Source organism: Rousettus aegyptiacus, unplaced genomic scaffold (assembly GCF_014176215.1).
Source record: "Rousettus aegyptiacus isolate mRouAeg1 unplaced genomic scaffold, mRouAeg1.p scaffold_m13_p_1, whole genome shotgun sequence".
In the NCBI taxonomy this organism is placed as follows: domain Eukaryota; kingdom Metazoa; phylum Chordata; class Mammalia; order Chiroptera; family Pteropodidae; genus Rousettus; species Rousettus aegyptiacus.
Genome location: NW_023416284.1, coordinates 45164901 through 45185501, shown reverse-complemented (window position 1 = coordinate 45185501; position 20601 = coordinate 45164901). Strand labels below are relative to the sequence as shown.

Here is a 20601-nt window from a genome sequence, read left to right as displayed (position 1 = left end):
ACCTCACTTTCAAGGAACATGGGAAGGCTTTGTCAAAGAGGACACTGTTGTTTGAACTTGAATGATCAGAACAGACTGTTACCATACAGAGGGAAAGGAATATCACATGTAAGGAAAAGAGAAGGGCAGGGAGCTCCTGTCTTGCAGGGGCAGTGCGCTGTGAGGGTACAAGGCAGTCCATGTGTGAAAGTGTTGCACAGAGCGTTGAGGTATTTGGATTTCATCTTAAAAGGATGGGGAACCACCAAAGGCAGATGACAAAAGTGATCCTGTTGATGACTGTGAGGAAGATGGACTGGAAGGTGGAAGCAGAAAGGTCTGACCGGGTATGGAAGCAGGGGACGAAATGAAGAGAACAGAGTCAAGAGCTACTTAGGAACAATAATCAATGGCTCTTGAGGGTCTACTGAGGTGAAGCAGCAAGGAACGAGGAATCAGGAATGAATGCAAATACTGACTCTGGCTTGTAGAACTGTGATCTGGTAGACACAGTTGTTTGTATTGCAGGCACAAGGAGGCTAAGAGAAACTTGATGGTTAAAGTCAACAGCACAGGAGTCAGATTCTGTGGACCAAATACTGTTCTCAATGTTTTGCACATATTAACTCATTTAATTCTCATGATAACCATAGGCTTAGGTTTATCGACTGCTATAGGCTTATAGACTATTTCCTGCTATAACTAATACTGTGAGCAATTTTTCACATGTCATTTTTCAGTGATTTATTGAGGTCATTTATAAAGGCTGGATGCACAGCTAGACCACCTATATTCCAGTTTTATTCACTGTATTTCAACTTTGGGAAATTGCTCATGGGAAGAAAAGCAAATTGATATAATCTCATGTGCCAATTCCAATCAACTGGCACAGGTAACCTGGAATGCGGCGGTGAGATAGATGCTGAGGCCAGAGAGAAAGAGACAGCTATGATTGATTAGTGATGCCTTCAAAGGTCAGGAAAGGGGGAATGTAGCACCTGGACATAGAGTATGATAGAACATGCTAGTAATAGTGTGGTGAAGAGAAGAGGGACATCTGTAAGGCCTATCTACAGAAGAGACGCAGCAATAATGTACCTGAAAAGCAAAATAACAAATAGTAACGCCTGGCCACTGAATGCTAAGAAACCACATGTAACAGCCAGGCTGAGAGAGAGTCATCTGAGAAATTAACTGTCATTTGTGCCACATTTTTTCAGATGCTTTCATATTTTCATATGATGACTCTATGAGGAAGGGAGCCAGCATTGTCCCTACCTTACCAGTGAAGAAGCTGAGGTCAAAGCAATTTCAGAACTCACTCAAGGTCACACAGGTAGTCAAGGGACCAGTCCCTTCAAGACCTGGTCCTCCCCTCTACCAGGTACTGACAGCAGATGCAGGAGCCACGGAAGCACAGGAGAGCACTATAAATGGCCACATTGTATGTGTACTCAGTAGAGTGAAGACCCTGGGGACACATTCATTTGTGTGTCTTTGGGCAGTCACCCAACCAGCCTTAGCACCTTTGAATGTGAAAGATACCATTCTAAGTCTTTGTCTATTCACATTTTCGGAATCATTACTAAAATAAACTTTGACTTGTCCTCTTACAGAGAGAACAAAAACCCTTGGGTAAGTTATTTCATTTGGCTTTGGTTTCCTAAACTGCAAAATGAAGTTGAATTCAATTGGTTAATCATCAGTTGTAGCTCACACCATCGTGTTTTCACATGATAATGACCACGGCTTTCATGGAATGTCAGCGAACACCTACCTGTCCTTCCGAAGGAAAAAGGGCTTTTGTTCATAGTGGGAGCCATGCTTGCTGATAAAATGTTTTGTAGAATGGAAGCTGTGAAAGTTTAGAGTCCACTGGCCTAGTGATATTACATGTCCTTTCTCATCATAAAATTCCAGGAAATCAATGAGTGCCACTGGAAAGAGTCCACTAGGACAAAAGACTTCTGTGTTAGATAGTCTTCTTGTGGCTGATGACTGCTCTGAGGATAATGACCTGATAATAAAATTAACCTGCTTAGTTCTGAAGAAGGCTTTTGAAATACCATGTCAAATTTAGATGAACCGCTTATTTGCTTGTCCGCCAGAAACCCAGGCCAAATGATTTCAAATATGAGCAGGAGTTTCCAGTTACACCATTATGCAAATAAAGAGCATTTGACTAGGAGTCAAGTTTGTCTAATAAATGCTGCTTCTGTCACTTGGTAAGGTGGTCACCTTGAACATGTAACTTTAGTGGGCCCTAATTGCCTCATATTTGAAATAAGGATAGTAATACCTATTCTTTTTACCACATTGAGATGATGTGAGATTAAAATATGTATGCAAGTATATGATAATATATACTAGACTTGAAGCTTCTAGGACAGAGAACACAGCTGCCCTTTTCTTGCTGTCATATTCACAGTGCATAGAACAGCACCTGAGACTAAGGAAAAAGCTCCTGATATACCTTCCTCTTTTTTATTAAAAAAGTACTGAGGACATTCATCAAAATCAAATGAATGTCAAGTGTATCATTTACAGAAAATCGCATATATATTACATCGTGCGTTCGCCACCCAGAGTTAAATTTTCTTCCGTCACTAAATATTTGACTCCTTTTACCCCTATCTACCTCCTCCACCTCCCTTCCCTCTGGTAACCACTAATCCACTGTCTGTGTCTATGAGTCTGTTTGTTTGTCATGTTCGCTCGTTGCTTTCAGTTTTATATCTCACAAAAAAGTGATATATGATTTTCATCTTCTTCTGAATGACTTATTTAGCTTAATATGATCATCTCAAGATTAATCCATGTTGTTGAAAATGGTAGTATTTCATCATTTTTTTTGGCTGAGTAATATTCCATTGAATATATGTACCACAGATTCTTTATCCAATTATGAGTCGTAGGACACTTTGGTTGCTTCCATGTCCTGGCCACCATGAATGCTGCTGTTATGAACATCGGGATATATATACCTTTCCAGATAAATATTTTTGTTTGGGTGGGGGAGGGACTAAATACCCAGAAGAGGGATTACTGGGTCATAGAGTAATTTAATTCTTAGTTGTTTGAGGAGCTTCCATACTGTTTTCCATAGTGGCTGTACCAATTTGCATTCCGAACACCATCAGTGTATGAGGGTTCCTTTTTCTCCGTATTCTCTCCAACACTTGTTATTACTTGTCCTGTTGATAACAGCCCTTCTTACAGGTGTGAGATGGTATCTCATTGTGGTTTTGATTTGCATTTCCCTAATAGCTAGTGAAGTTGAGCATCTTCTCCAGATGTACCTCTTGAATCATTGAAGCATTTTGGAAACATCGAAGTGTTTGCCAATGTCACAAAATATTTTCCTTATTATACTGTATGTTAAAGATATGTAACATGAATCACTTTGCATGACCTTTTTAAAACAATTGAAAATATTGGTCTTAATGCATAATAGAAGTTAATACATACCAAAAACAGAAATAACGGTCTTTGGTAATTAATCAAAACATTTGTGAGATTTATAGTTCTCATCCTAAAGTTACTCTTATTGTGGGAATATACCTCTAAGGTGGAAATGTTCAAGTCTAGAATTATAGCTGAACTCTTAGCTCTAACTCTGGGCTTGAAACCAGAAGCTAAGGCAATAGCATGGTATTCATTCATTTACTTAAATCAGTGGGAGGAATGAGTCCAAGAGGCACTGTCAGAAGACAGAACCAGTATTAGGATCAGCATCAAAATACCAGGCTTCTGAATGTGCTTGACACATGGATAACACAGGCTCACACTGAGTGACTTCTGTAAAAGAAAACTGGCTTCCTATCACTGAAAGGGATTCATAAGTGTCTATTTGAATATTACCTCTCCGAATCCCTCTCTCAAATATTTCCTGTCCTTTGCTCCAGATGCATTGTCCTCTTTGTTATTCTGCCCACATTCTGAGCCTTTGCACTTGCTCCCTCCTCTGCCTCTTTAGACTCTTGCTCCAAAAAAAAATCACACGATTGTTCACTCCCTCTCTTCCATTAAGTCTTTAATCAAATGTCTTCTCAGCAAGGTCTTCTATCATCACCCTATTTACAAATGCAACCCCATCTATCACACTCCTTCCACTATTTCTTCCACTGGACTCCTCTCCAAAGTCCTTATCCCATCTAATGTACTTTGCGTTTTATTTTATCATCTCTCTCCTGCACCAAATAGGAACTCTATATAGGCAAGAATATTTATCTGTTTTGTTCACTATTGAAACTCTAACACCTAGAAGAATGCCTAACACCTAGTAGGCATTCGGTATATATTTTTTGATGAATACGTAAACAGTTCTATGCTAGGAGCTGTAGAGGAGGGTTGCATAAATGTGCCTTTGTCTTCCAATACAGCAAAGATGCAAAACTAACTTGTGGCATACATGCAAAAGACCAGCAGAAGAAGATTAAACCAATACTAGACAGATGGTAATACATTTGAATTATTTTTGTGTCAGGGACAAGTATATTTTGAGGTGGGAGGAAGAAGAATCAGTCATCAGATTCAAACCTTGGAGGGAGTAGACATGAGGAATCCAAATTATTCAGCGAATACCAGAGACTCTTAGAGCTGGAAGTTCTAGAAATATGTCAGATCAATTCTCTCATTTTGTTTGCAAAGAAATAAAACTCCAGGAAGGTAAAGTAAACTTCTCAAGGCATAAAGCCAAGCAGTCACGACACTTAGACTCAAACCTAAGCCTGACTTTTGAGTCCATGGTCTATCAAAAACTCCAAACTAAACAAATTCAGCAAACATATTGGGTTTCTGAGATTAACAAATTCTCCAATTAGGAATAATTTGGTGTCTAAAAAATCTCATCACGTTGCCACTGTATGCACAACATTATATTCATTTACATCCATCCATTTATTTAAAAATACTTTCCCTAACTCCAAGTTAAACTTCCCATCTCTGTAAGCCTCTATTTTTAAGTTTGGTCGTGAACCAGAGAAAAGGAAAGGCGGACTAGGAAAGGGAAGGCAGGGAGGAGGAATAAGAAAGTTAGGGAAAGGAAAGGCAGAAATCCAAGGGAAGCAGAAGGGAGAAAGAAAAAAAAAGTGCAGGATATTGACAACGCTGCCTTTGGTATTTCTGGAAATTTCTTTGAATAGCTGTGCTATAACTTGTCTCTTTCCATTAGGAAATCATTTCCTTGGAGTTAATCACCAAAATGATTCAAGCTCAAGTGCATTATTAAATGGACTCTTTCATTTCTTTTGCTTCTCAAAATGCGTTTTCTGTATCTCACAATTGATCACCACATACTACATCATCTTTTTCTTAACTATTTCATGTTTACGGTTTTTGTTTCTCTAGTGAGAATATAAATCTGAGCATGTATTTTTTTATATTCACCGTAATACTCCAAATAATACCTTACGATGTATAGTTTAAAGTCATCACAATCATTTATATCTGGTTTTATTCACTTATCTAATAAATGAGCATGCTATATATCCACTGTGTGTCAAGAGCTGAGGATACAAAAGTGACTCTGGTAGACCAGATTCCCGCCCTCATGGAGCTTACTTCTGAGTGGGAGATTCAGTGCACATAACCATTAAAGAACAATGAATCGTAAATACAGCTCTGAAAAGAGAGGGGTGACTGAGATGGACTCAGTGGCCCAGGGAGTTTTGGATGACAAGGATGATAGGGAAGGTAGTTTTGCTGGAACCACAGGAAAACTAGTTATTCTTTGAGTTGCCAAAACAGTATTCTAGTCAGAGCAAAAGCCTCAAGGCAGGAAAATATTTGTTCTAAATACTCTGACACCAGCAGTAGGGCTGTCAGTGGAAGTGAGGCATTAGATGAGTTTGAAGAGAGGCACAGCAGGCCTCTTGTATGCTTTGGGTTTTAAGAGAAATGAGAAGACATAGAAGTCATTTTAAACAAGAAAGTAACATGAAACAAGATACTTAAGTAAAGATACGAAATATATTTCTAACATTCTGAAGATGCAGTTAAATGACCTATTTATTCCAAGAATGGAGACTCATCCCTCTCTAAGTCTAAAGTTTCTTCTCCACTAGCCCTCCCACTGGTAAGCAAGCCATCCTGTGCCCATAGAAACGTTTGCTAGTCAGGATACACATCCATTAGAGCCGATACCTCTACTCACACCCCACCTTCTTCTCAAAGGAATCCTGATCTTAATATGCTTCCTAATTCCCATCCATCTACGGCCTCTTCCTTATTTGGTTAATTTCTCTTCAGAGACTTTTTCAGATACATGAGCCCAAAGCCATTATAATCTCTTAAGCTTTTTCACCCTTCCAACTCCTTTACAGTCATCTCAGTTAAATTATATCTACTTTTCTTAATTTCATTTGCGAGTTTACATAATGAAAGTAATCACAATACGACAGCAGTAGATATGATAAAATCAAATCGAGAAAAGGCAAACAAGTATGGAAGTAAAATTGAACATAACTGAAAAATCCAGTGCCATGAGTCTCTGAAACTTCTGAAGATACATCTAAAAATCCCCTTAAAATTTTCTCTCCATTTCCTTAATGTCCTCTAATAAAACCTTTCACTCAAATAGCAATATTAGAAATTGAAAACACATTTAATGCCATTGTTCTCTTCTAGCTAATTACTATAGGAATTGTTCTGTTCATTAGACATTTCACAGCAAATATTTAGCATTTCATGTAGGTAATTGTTTTAATAGCTTTTGATAGACTAGTAATTTTAACAATTATCCATATCATTATTCCTATGGGGAAACTTGTTTCAAGAGAGCAATTCACAAACTTTCAGAAACATAATTGTGAGTTAGTGACTTCCTGCAACTTGTTTATTTGAACCTCGGATAGTATATGTGCCATATTCAACAGAAAGAATTATATAGGGTCTTCTAGCATGGTTTATCCAAGTTATTTTTTTTTTTAAAGACTACATGTTCTTTTTGGAGATTTAGAGTTGACCCCTAGGGTTGTATGGGAACTTATACATATTAGGAGGCTTTTTCTGACACAAACTTGAAGGATAGAAATTATACAAGTGATGGGATATATAATTAGAATCACGTATACATGCTTAAGATTTTTGAAAATAACTTCACTATTTCTTGAAAGGGAATCAGTAGGAGAGTTAGAAGCATTGCTTTGAAAACTTCTCAGCTAATAGAAAATGAACAGTTTCAGCTTCAAAATGTTTTGTTCCTTTTTGATCACATCAAATAATTTTCCAAGTAAATAAAACTCCATTTCTAGATATGAAAAAAAAAAAAAAAGCCTTTACTGTTAGAAGGTCCATTGCAACAAAAGAATCAGTCCATCTAGAATCATTCAAAATGTTCTAAATAATAATTTTGGAAATAAAAGGCATTAACTAGGAGTTAAAAAATACATGGCTCTGTGAGTAGTCATATTTAAAAGAGAGATAGAATATGACGCCAAAGATTTAAATCCTACTTTTCCATTAGGTTAACATGACCACCTTGATGCAAAGTAAAAAGAAAAGTTTTCTATGTAAAATGACATGAAAGGTCAAAAATATGAGCATTGTTGTTTAATTAACTTGGGTTCAAATTCCATGCCTCTATAATTCTGTCTCAATGTATTATTTTTTATTGTTGCAATTTAGAAAAACATATTGCAAAAGTATTGTATACAGAATACACTTATTTGCAGGTTGTTGTGAATAGTAAATATAATAAAATTTATAAAATCATTCTGCATATTGTAATTAAATCTAGTAAACCCTTAGAACATGCTTGTTAATTTAAAAAAATTATAAATGAGATAAAACCATTGGTACCCCAAAACTTATCTTCCCAGTATAATACCTAAGAAACTGAATATAGAACTAAAACCTAAGCACTTTCAGTGCAGTTCTGCACAGACAAGGGAAAACTTCCCACGCTGCCTTACAAATACACAGATGTCCTAAGAAATCCTGACTTAGTTTCAGTTATTTTGGAAGGGGAGCTAAAATAGCACTTTCAAAATTTAGTAATAATGTATGAAAAACAAGAGTCCTTGAACAGTTGCATTAATCATATAGACCGCATTGTAAGTTTAGCCAATACATATACCATTTAGCAAGTAATTCCCCTTGCTTATGCTCTCCCTTTACATTTATAGTACATAAGGTTCCACATTATGTGGCATTCTTTAGGAAAGACGTGACTCAATACCAACCATTGTTAAAAAATAGATAATGCAGGAATCAACAAATCGAGTTCATTAAAAAAGATATTCTTAAATAAAAAATATTTGAATCGATTGAACCATGGAGCCACAAACTACTAGTAACCTTCTTGAGAATTATTTCACTGCCTTCTGTGATATTAGAACCACTGGGAAGGTAGTAATAGTTCTCATCTACAACAAGAATTTCTAATAGCCATCAAATGAATGAAGCCTACATCCTGCTCCATCAAAATGAGGATACAAGACTAGACTATGAGCCATTCTGATGAATATTTGTTTACTCCTATTTTACACAAAGTAGAGAAGTAGCTTTGAAAAGTTGCCATTGCCATGCTTTTCCTGAGCAGCAGATACACTTTATTAGATATAGGAATAAATACACACAAAACAAATGTTTTCTCCCTTTCTAGAGCAGTGTATACATGTGGATGATCGCATAGGTGTGTAATTCTGTGTGTATGGTGTGTGACACATGTACTGATTAAGAAGAGATATCATTTTAACTATGTTTGGTGACACATTCTCAGAGCCCACTAAGGATGAAGAAAGTGGAAATAATAGCTGCTATACCACACCTTCAGAGTAAGAGTTATTCATAGGGGAAATTCTGGGATGTGATATTAGAAATATGTATGTATATATTGCCCAAAAGACTGGCAACTAAGTTGCAAAGCCATTGATAGGCAAGTTGATTTCAAGTTACGGTTTCCACCTGCCTGTCTAAAGTCACTGAACCATTAAGATTACAAGTCTTGAAAAGCATTTAAGTAGGAACTACCGGTAGACAAAAAATTATTAGTTTCATTAAAATTTTAAAGCCAATAATAACACCTGTCCAACTTCTTTTGCAAAAATGTGAAGGAAGGTAACTGCATCCACTGTGTCACCTCTGATTTATAACAGTGCTATCATGACATCTTTCATTAGATAGTTTGGCAAACCCAGAGCAATAGTGTTAATTCAGCTCCAACACTAGTCTTTGTTACAGTTCTCATTTCAGTTTAGGCAGCTCAAACAAGCTTATCGCAGGGCTTTGAACTGATTTTCTGGGATGCCACAATAGACAATATTACCAGGAGAATCTTTAATGAGCATCAATAAATACTACTTCCTTCAAAGAAGACACTTTAACTCCACAGCTTTCAAGGCAAGATGTAAAATGAAAGATATTTCACTTCCCTGTATAACATTAAAATCAAATCAGGATGTGTACAGATTTATTTTTAAGAAATCCTGTATAAATTTAGCTGGAGAAAGAAATATAGTACCTCTGTAGACAAGTTTTTTTTTTTTCTGAAAAGGGTAATCCACATGAGCTTTTAATTAAAAAGTACATCAGTAATACTTTTTCTGTTTGTCTCGCCTTGTTATTTAAAGATTAAATCCATTTTAATTAATGAAAATGATTTAATCTTAGAGTGTTCATAATCTCAATTTATTTAGGCCTGTATTTAAAGAGCTGCTTGAGAGCCCTTTGCAAACAAGACCAAGCTCCATAACAAAATGATACCCAGTTTCTCTTTTAAGGCTATTTTCTGAAATCTGTGAGCCCTAACTATAGAATTCTTCACTCCCCCAGATCACATTAATAATGTTTGACATGATGGCAGAGAGAGCAAAAAGAATTCATTTCTGCCAAATAAGTAAAGGCTACATTGTTATTTTTTTTTAAACCATCCTCTTCTTATTCCATTTTGGTAAATTTCTAAGGTATGTTTAAAATCTGTGGGACAGACCTTGGCTTAAGAGGTGGCCTCTCTGCCATTTTCATGGCTGATTTGAGACCCATTATACACTTGATTCTGCATTGTGAAATCCAGGCTGGGGACAAATTTCTGCCTGTCATCTTAGGAAAGGCCAGGAGTTTTGCACCATCCTGTAGTGTGAAAACAGAAAATCAAAGCCAGGGTTGGGCTGCCTGTTCCTTTCTTAATCAGATTGCTGCTTTTTTTTTTTTTTTTTTTTTTTTTTGAGGTAGTCTCAGCTGTCACTATCTCAGGATTGGAAGGATAATTTAGTAGAATAACAGATAGTTTAAACATCTCCCCAAGAAAAGTTTCTTCTTACACTTAATATTGAATGCAAAAGGTAATCAGAGTAATCATTTGATGCTTGGCTAAGAACCATTGCATGGGGAATGCACTTAGGAAGCATAAAATTCTTTTTTTTTTTTTCAAACCTGATAAGACCTTGAGTAAGGAGCCAAGAGGCCTAAATATTTTCCTTATATTGTTCATTCTGTTGCAATGACATCCCCATAAAACTATAGTTTATGGACAAATTTCCTTTATCTCTCACCCCAACAATAATGTAAATCGCAGAGAAAAAAATACCTTGCAAGAATTTTTTAACAATTTTAAACAGTACACTGAAAATGACAGCATGGATAACTCTATCAATGACCTTTCCTGTCTAATGTCAATTTCAGAAAACAAGTTTCCATTGTAAATGTTTAATCAGTGTAGTCCCAGGAACCCAGAGTAGACAACCTTATCTTCTCTCCCAACTTATTTGCTCTGCATGCTTTTTAGTGGCTCTATCTCACCGCCTTGCAAGCACTTTAGGTTTTTCTCTCTGAATAGAGCTGGAAGCTTGTAGGTTCTGTACTATAAAGAAGCCCTGTGGTTTGATCCCATGAGTCTGAGCCCTAGTCTACTGCAAGCAAACTGCAGCATTTCTGCTTGCAAATCCTGGCAACTAGGTTCTAGACCAGCCATAAACACAGGCGGCATATATTCTTCAACACTGTTCTGCCCAAACCTTGCCCGAAGCCAGTCAACCACAGCAGAAAGCATCCTACCTTCCATCATGGTGGCAGAATTGCATTCCTCAATTTCCAAGGAGTCTGAGAAAATACAGGAGGATATGATTCCAGGTCCCAGCTAAATCCTCCTGACACTGGTGCCGCTGCCGCTGCCGAGAAATCTGCTCTGTCTGCTGTTGCTGAAGCCAAAGGAGACAAATGTTAACCCCAAAGATAGGCCATGGATGCTGCTGGTGCTGCTTAACCTACGGGCTCCCAGGAAGATGCTGCGAGAGAAAAGGAGAGGAACAGCAAGCCGGCGAGCTGCACCGCCTGTGCTGCCTCGGCCAATCCCTTCAGCTCTGGACCTCGTCACATGGTAGCCAGCCCGCATCTCCTGATACAATACCCCCGGAGAGCGCACAGAACCTATTTCCCGTCCCCATTCCCCGCCACCCCCATCTCCTGCCGCTTGTCGCCAAATGCACAGCCCCTTCCCCACCTGGTGACGCACTTCCCCCGCCCCTCCTCTTCGTCTTCTTAAACCTATTGCAAAGGCTGGGTACCCGAGATTAATTATCAGACGCTGCCACCTTAACAGGGGACTCTGGCATGAAAGGAGCACCTAAGTGGCTCACTGCGGAGGGGATTTTTTGTTGTTGTTTTTAACTTCTTAATTCCGTGCAGCCTTTAGTCTTAGCCACACACTTTTAAGCTTCAATTCCTATCTCCTTTTGCCCTGAAGGAATTTCAAATGTCATTGGCCACCGCACACATCTGTGAGTCTCTTCTCTCTCTCTCTCTCTCTCTCTCTCTCTCTCTCTCTCTCTCTCTCTCTCTCTCTCTCTCTCTCTCTCTCTCTCTCTCTCTGTCTCTCTCATTCAACAGAGAAAAATCAATCCGGCTGACGTCACATCATAAACAATTATCCCCAAAAGGATGATGCAGAAGAAATTTCACCCCAGCTGCCTTCACGAGAGCCAGGGAATTAATCGCGCATGACATGCCAAGGGCTGGGAACTGTCATTAAAACAAAGAAACAAAAGAACCCACCGGAATGGGGCTCTCGAATCAAACTGGCAACGCTCGAGATAGTTTCTGGGGCGGGGGACAGGAGAGAGGGGTGCACTCAGGCAGGGCAGGCCTTAGCTCAACAGAAGACAGCTGTGCACGCAGCTTCTTCTCACTGCAACCTGGGCGGCCGGGCGGCCGCAGACCGGACCCAGCAGGGCACCGCTTTGCTCTGCGTTCGAGTCCCGCAGCCAGCGCGTCCCCCGGCCCCTTGCTCAAGTGAGTCTCCAGGCTGCCCCAGATGAAGTGTGGCTGCTGCGGCCAAGTGAGTCCCTGTAGGAAAGGAACTTTCTTCTAAATGACACGTTTTTCAAGACGCACCATTGGCATCTGTAAGCGCCTTCAAATCCATTCGTTCACCCTAGTGAAAATCCCGAGGGAGACAATTGTGCCAGATTCTGGCCAGAGTGTGGGTGGAGCCTAGGGTTTCTCAGCTTCCAGGGATGCGACCTGGGTGTTGTGCTGCAGCCTAAGTGGGCATGCTTATGGCACCCACGCTGCTTGGGTTGAGAGTCACCTGACTGGTGCCCAATGACCCTGGGAGCCTCTTAGAGGTCCCCAGGCCCCGAGATCCAGCTACCCTCCGTTCCCTTCAAGCAGACTCTGGCAGCGAGAGCAGGTGGCTTATGGGAGGGAAAGGAGGAGAAGGAAGCAAGATGAGAAGGAAAGGAAAGATCTCTTCACAGCTCTAGGGGACAACAGAAGGGGGCATTTCTCCCTCTACAGTCTAGCAACATGACTAGGAGAAAAGACATTTCATCACAGAGTAACTGTGAACATCAAATGAAATAACTTTAAGAAGATGTATTAAATGATCGGGATTGAGCCTCTAATACTACTATTAATCATTTATATTATAAATATACCCATGAACTTTTAATATTGCTCAGCCCTTGACATAGTCTGGTTCTTTCCACCAGAACAAATGCGAGTTATTTGTGGATAGTACTACTAAAGAAAATACAACTAAGATGACTGAAGTAGCATATTAACAGTTAAAAAACAAAAACAGTTTCTTAGCAACGTAGAAGTTTTAAAAAAAACTCATTGTTCTCCCTAAGGACATATATATCAATGGCCTCTACATTTCAAAATGAAATTCTCCAGAGAGATACAAATACTTGTGCCTTTTTCCTTAAATCTATGAGGCAGTCGAACTTCAAAAGGAAAGAATTTCAAAGTAAAATCTGTCTTGAGTACAACTTACACTGCTCTGAAAACAACAAAGGCATTGTTGTAAAAAAGATTGGTGTGTATGTGTGTATTTAGCCAAAATTTTTGTAATGGTTAAGAACATGGATAGGTAATGGCACCAAACAGACTGGGATTGAGTTTTGTCTGCCACTTAATGAAATATGTGACCCTGTACAAGTTATGTAACTCTCTGTGCCTCACAGTTAGTTTCTTTATCTATGAGATAAAAATAATAATGCCAACTTCATAGGGCTATATGTAGTATTAATAACAAACCATTATTAATGGCTTACTATGTGCTAAGCAGAGTCTTAAACATTTTGCCAGCAAATTACTTAGCATTGTGTCTGGAACATAACAAACCCTTCGTGTTTGCTTTCTAATATTAGTATCATTACCATTAGAAGACTGATAGAGGCATCAAAGAAGTGTGCGGCCAAGCTGCATGCACAGAGAACAGCTTAGTGAAAGGCCAGGCGACACATTCAGAGATGTAACATATTGGAGGATTCTGAGATGCTACTAAGTAGAAGAATAATTAAAACCAAATGAGGAATTTTGGAATTTTTGAGTTTAGAGAAAATTGGAATGGGCTTGGAGTGGCAGTTCTAAATAAGATACAATGTTCTAAATAAGAAAAATGGCTTATATGTAATTTAGAGGTAACTGCAAGCACTGAGATGCTGGGATAGGAGGCATCGTCAGAGAACTAGAGAAACCCTGGCTGCTTGCCTTCCCTCACCACATGAAGTTTTATAGTATATTAAAGCAAACCTTTCAGATAGATTTAATAGGGCACATGTCAGTTTTGTTTCAGAGTTGCAGCAAGGCAACTAGCTAGAGACAGAAAGACAGTTCAAAGATTCTTTTGATCAGTGGATGTTTATTTAAGAAAGCAAAAGTGTCTAGATATGATTATCAGAGAAGGATTGAGAAAGGGATATATAGTTAAAAGTAGCAATACTAATCCCAAGATTGGTTAAACTTTGTGTAACTTTATTAAGAAGATGACATTATTAAGTATAAGAATGTCTAATGAACAAAGTTCTGTTTTAAATAAAAATTGCTTCCAGTATATTATCAGAAAAGATTAAACATCCTAAGTTTGTCCTTTCATAGGTTTAAAAAAATTGATTTTCTCAGAAACAAAGATAGTACTATAGGTTGTGATCCAAATTTCATCACTACCCAGTACAGTTTTTACTTACCAACAAGTGCAAGGGTGAATTTCTAGCTGCTAAAATAATGGAATATTTTTTTTGCAAGTCTTAAATGGAAGTCAAAGTATCTGTGGAAAAGACTGGATAAATTATTAACTTGCACCAAAGTTTCCAAACTGTCTAGGAGTTTAGTCCAGGATAGTGAGCGCGTGCCCAAATCACACTTGATGCTCAGATAGTGTCTGCAACTAATCCAAAAACAAAAGCTGAACGGCTAAAGTCACTAGACACTTAAAATTTGTTTCTGAAATAACATTTTTACAGGGATGATGCCCTGTTACACATTTTTTTTTTTTTTTGGAATTTAATTCTTTTAGGTTCTTACTATAATAGTTGAATTTTTTCACTATTCCTCAATGTTAATGTTTTGGGGAAAATCAGTTCCTATTTAGAAAAAGAAAATAATGAGAACTGAGTCACAAAAGAAGGAGGAAAGAAAATTAACACAGAGGGAAAGTTTAAATAATGTATCCAATATCCCTTTTGCTTTTCCCGCTGAGGAAATTCAAATGAAAGAAGAGAAAATATTGTCCACATTCCCTAGAAATTAACAAAGGATCGCACTTGAAGAGTTAGATTTCTATGGGATGAAATAGGTGAAAGAGCAATATACATTATAAACCTGTACTCACTGTACTCGTAGTTAAAATGAAGAACTCCAACTGGAACTGACACGGATGACAGGGATTTATTCGGGTAGCCTGCAAAATTACATGAAGAACTGCACAGCTGAGAGAAAGAAAGAACCAGGATGCTCCAGGAAACTTTGATACCAGAACCAAGTACTCAGAACTCTGTTTTCTTCTAGCATGCCATCTTCTTTCCTTTCACTAAGTTTTCTCCATGTGATCCGGGAGCTGGTCATTTATATCTTTTAAGCTTACATCTCCCCACCTGAATTATGCAAGATCTACTTCAAAAACTTCCTGGGAAGGACTCCTATTGACCTGGCATGAATCACTGGTCACCCTTTGGATTAGTCAAGGGGTCCTGACTGATGAGATCTCATGATCGTCTTATTTAAACTAAAACTTACATTAGACTTAGTCATATGCCCACTATTGTGACTAAAAATAGGAAGAAGGGAGAAAGGCAAGTTTCTATGACAAACAGTCCTTAATAGTGTGAACCCCTTAATATGATCAGTGGATTAGGAAAGACATTGTCAAAGGAAGAAAAGGAGCTATTAGCAGAATAAGTACGGGGAGAGAAACTATGAAACAAATGCCATCCACCACATAGATATTACTCAGAGTACCTAAGAAAAAACTTACAAAAGGATTCATGATCGCAGAGGAACTCAGAATGCCACAATAATCCTGGTTCAGCATACTTGAGAGGTTATTTTTATATTCTCACTCATTACATCCAGAGAGAAACTTGCAGACATGTAGTCATCCTCCTCCTCACTGTGGGGAGGGTAGGAGGAAGTGGACCCTACTTGTTGGCCCACTTACACCAAAGACGAGACAGGCCCTGGTAATGCTCACTACCCATTGGTCTACCTCTGCCCAGAGAGCCACATATCCAGACCAGCACAGGTACAGAAGAAACTTACATCAGCTTGGAAGAATTGCTTAACCTAGTCCTACTTCGACAAAGATAAACAATAAAGACTGAACAAATGAGAAGAATCAGCAATTTCAAAAGAGGAAGTAAACAACTATAGCTCATGGAAACAGAGGAAATGTAGAAAACTAAAGAGGCATTTTAAAAAACCTATTATTTGAAAAAAAACTATTATTTTTACTTTTGATATAATTTCAAGAACATGGCATCAATAAATAAGAGCAGACTGCTAGGAGAAAAGAGCATGCTGAGAGCCAGAAAGAGTGCCTGGAAGTATTGAAAACATTCTAATTAAAATTTTTTAAATGTTATACCGTAATCAAGGATATAATGGATACTGCCATGAGGAAATGATGGGCTTGGTGGCAATGTGCTTGAAGCACAGGCCCAGACTACAATAACTGGCCCAAATACTGGAATATTTTTCTCTTTGAAGAATCAGTTAACTCAGATGCAACTTTAACAGTTCAAGAAACTAGAGAAAAAACTCTAAATTTCACTTTGTAAATTATAAAATGACAAAAATAAAAGAGATGATAGCTCAATCTCATTTATAAATAATGATGCAAAACTTTAAATAAAATAACAGCGAACAGAATCGAGCCTTTCAAAATTATTATATATTGTAATAAATTAGACTTTATTTTAGGAGGAAAAAATAGTTCAGTATTAAGAAATCTATAAATATAATTCATAAGATTAAGCTTTTAAAAAGAAAATTATATTATCTTCATAGTCACTGAAAAGATAAATTTCAACTTATCTCATTCATTAAATGAATAAAAATCTTATTAACAAAGAAAGACATAAAAACTTCCTTAAGATAATAAAATACACAAAATTTCCCCTAATCTACCATCTTGTTAAATGGAGACGATGAAAAAAGCCTTCATTAAAATCAGGACTAAGACTTAAATGTCCTTTGTTATCATTGCTATTTAACATTCATTACTGTTCTACAGATGCTGGCCAAAATACTAAGAAGAAAAGATATAAAATTGCATCAGAGACAGTGATATATGTTCATCACATCATTTTCTTTATCTGGATACACAAGATGACACTATTGTTGGCTTTTCTTGCATCTGGGTGGAGTTATATGACTGAATTAAGACAATGGAATTTTCCAGGCCAGGCCTTTACAAGCATCCTACACACTCTTCGTACTTCATTTTCCCTTCCAAATGGCATAGAGCTACTTTATCTTTATTAGATTTCAAATGTGAAAGAAATAAACTTTAATTGTGCTAATCTCTATACTATTTATATACATTATACATATAAATATTTATGTTTGTACATTATATGTGTGTATAAACTTTAATGGATGATATCAAATATATACATATTTTTAAAAAGCTAGAGGGAGAGCAATTCAAACAGAGGAAATTCCAAGTGTAGAGGTCATCAAAAGGGGAAGAACTAGGCATGTTCTAGAATCCAGAACTGCATGGTCCAATATGGTAGTCACTAGCTATATATGGCTATCTAGCGCTTGAAATTTGCCTAGCCCAAATTGAAATGTGATATAAGTGTAAAATACACAGCAGATTTCAAAGAGAGTGCCAAAGAGAATTTAAAATATCTCATTAAAAATATTTATATCAATTACATGTTGAAATAATATTTTTATATATTTGGTTAAATAAAATATATTATTAAATTAGTTTCACTTGCTTCTTTTTAATATGGGTACTTGAAATTTTTTAATTACTCATGTGGTTCACCTTTGTGGCTCATACTGTATTTTTATTGGACAGCTTTGTTCTAGATACTAACAGTAAACCAACTCAACAAACATTGTGGGCCAAGAGGGATGGATTAAATTTAAGAGGTTATATACTTATGGTGTATATCACCACCACATTCATATTCATTTATTTTTTCATCTAACAAAGATATGTTAAGAACTGTCTTTACTCAGTCACCGTGTCAGGTTTTGGGACACAAATGCTTATCCTATAGAAGGGGGAGGCAGATGAGCAAACCAAGAATTAAAATACATATTTATAAATGTTCAGAGCTAAGACAGCACAAAGGAGGGATACCTGGAGTACAGGGGAGGCAAAGAGTCTTCTCGGAAGAGGTATTGCTTAAGCTGCTCTTTCAAGGGCAGCTAAGACACTCTTACGCACCCACCCTTATCCAGCCCTGCTTCCATCTTCACTTCTCCTTTACTTCAATTTCTCCACTAATAGCTTTTAAGTGTTCTGCCTGGATCTCCTATTCAATGGTGGACAAAAATACCTATCATCAAACTTTAGCAACAACTCACTCAAACTCAGTCTTGGTTTTCCTTTAATAATATATTTTCTCTTTCTTCTATATCTACTCTACCGGATGCTGTTTCCCTCTCCCATGTCCTACCCTTCTTCCCCTACTCACTAGATGAAGAGAAGGGGTCAACATTTTCTTATGGCCCTATTCCAGCTTCTGCGTCATTCATTTGGGCCATCATCAAAAATATCTTCTAAGGGTCATCCTGCCTGCTTTTCCACATTTTGGTTGCTTTTCTTTTTACCAACCAAAGACCAGCTCCAGGTCAAACTTTCCTCTATGACTTCAGCAACTGTATCATAGTCCTCTTTATCTCACCTCTTGTCCTCATTATTCGTGACATCAACATTCCTTCTTTGATGTAACATACCCACCTCGTAGCTTCTTCATTTTCTCAATTCCGATGACCTTAATTTATGTTGTCTCTCAGTCACTAATAGTATAGTCACATTTTCATCTTTGTTGATTCTTATTAGTTCATAGTGTATATTTCCCTAAACACTAAACTATTTATTTATTCTTCCCCGCCCTCCACATACCATACATGTACCTTAACACCTTCTGAATCTGCTTTTGCTTCATATTGTGACTCCTAGGGCTGCTGCTTTTTTAAATTCGCTTCTCATAGACTTGGGAATAAAATCTGTGTATATGTATGGTAAGCTGGGAGGAAGTAACCTTGAGAGCAATCCTTCCCTCAAAACTCAACAATACTACGTTCATTCTGCTCTGGTCATTTCCTCCTGGCACTCATCTAACCTGGAATGACTACTTTTATCTTGATGAATGTCATCGTTTCTTCAAGGTCAAATACAAATCCTCTTCAGGAAACCAAGCAGATGGATCTTTCCTTCTCTTAACTCCTACTACATGTACTAAATCAGCTTTTAATTATATAGCTTAAGTCATCTCCTAATTATTTTAGAGACAAAAAATATTAGTCATCACCCCAACAAAAATCTATAAGGCAGGGACAATGCCTTCTATTTTTTTCTAACATTTTTCTACAACAAAGCACAATGCTAGATGCATATTTAGTGCTCAATAATTATCTGATAGACAAATATATCATTTTTTATTTTGTTATATAAATCCAGCAGCAAAAATATCATCCTGTTTATTCTGTTTATTCTCATAATTTCCTTGGGAGCAAAGAAATTTGACAAGAAAGTAAATGTTTCTTGTTTGATTTCCCCAGAGAGATATGAGGAAATCCCAGTAGAAATGTAAAGCCCAACAAATTACTTCTCAGATTGGGTCCAGAAGCCAGACCTGGTTGGGTGGTATTGTTATTAGAGCAATCAGAAACAAAACCACAGAGAATCATGATAATAGCCAGAGTTCGTTAAGAATTTTATAACATTCTATGTTTTATTACACGTTCTATAGGCAGTCTGCTAAGTGCTTTGTAACCATTATTTTACATAATTCCCCCAAAGCTATGAGTTAGGTATTCTATTCCCAGTTTACATATGAAGAAATAGAGACCCAGAAGTAGTAAATGACATGTCAAAGAAAATAGCAGATATCAGCACTGTAGTTTGAACTTACCTCTGTCTGACTCTAAAGCCCACAACTTAACCTTGAAATTAAATGATTACAAATTTGTCTTATGAATATTAATTGCTTTGTGGTCCAATATTCCTCCTTTCCTCTGGTAACACAACTCCCTTTCTTTGGGGAGAAATTCTCTTTTTCTTCCCACTATACTTCGTCATGAAGAAGAAATATTTGCTGTCATCTTCCAACATGACTATACTTTCTTACCTACAATGTTTGGTCAAGGGAGAGATATCTGGCCCAAACTAAGCCAATAATACCTTATTTCCTAGATCATAACCCAACCTGGCCCAATTAAAATTCTTCTCTGAGATTCAAGACACTAAATCTGTGAGTGAGGAACATTTTCCTGCTAGGTACTGGAGCTGTAAGAATGTAAACCTGAAGCCATGGCAGCCATGTTCTTCGCCTCTGAGAAAAATCTTGTGTGCAGGAAAGAATATAACTGACATGGAGAGAGAGAGAGAGAGAGAGAGAGAGAGAGAGAGAGAGAGCGCGCGAGGCTTATTGACTTGTGAGCCCTTTTATATCCCTCTTGCTTCTGACCTTCCCATGGTTAGAGGAACCAGTAACTTCCCCATTTGCTCAAGCAAATTCAGGTTGGCTATCTGTCACTTGCAAAGGAGTCCTAAATGATTCATCTCACTTCACGAAGTGCTGACAGTCAAAAGTTAGCAAAATTAAGACCTATTAGCATATTCGAAAGCGAATGAAATGTTGGAACCAGGAGACGAAGCCACAGGTTGCAAGTCAGACAGTACTAAAAGTGAATTAGGGAGTGAGAGACAATGGA

The 20601-nt window shown here is 37.6% G+C and overlaps 1 protein-coding gene across 23 annotated transcripts in view; it reads right to left on the bottom strand.

Annotated features, from left to right (window-relative positions):
- SGIP1 (SH3GL interacting endocytic adaptor 1) overlaps positions 1-11261 on the bottom strand; it is a 181468-nt gene extending 170207 nt beyond the window's left edge. For 16 of the 23 annotated variants that reach the window (XM_036234977.1, XM_016120858.2, XM_036234972.1 and 13 more), the window contains exon 1: positions 10975-11260. In XM_036234977.1, the coding sequence (XP_036090870.1) occupies positions 10975-10984 (10 nt within the window). In that variant the 5' untranslated portion in view covers positions 10985-11260. Of the gene's footprint in view, positions 1-10974 lie in introns of all 23 variants that reach the window. The other 7 variants (XM_016120846.2, XM_016120852.2, XM_016120851.2 and 4 more) reach the window with 1 other exon arrangement.
- Between the last annotated feature and the right edge of the window lie 9340 nt (positions 11262-20601).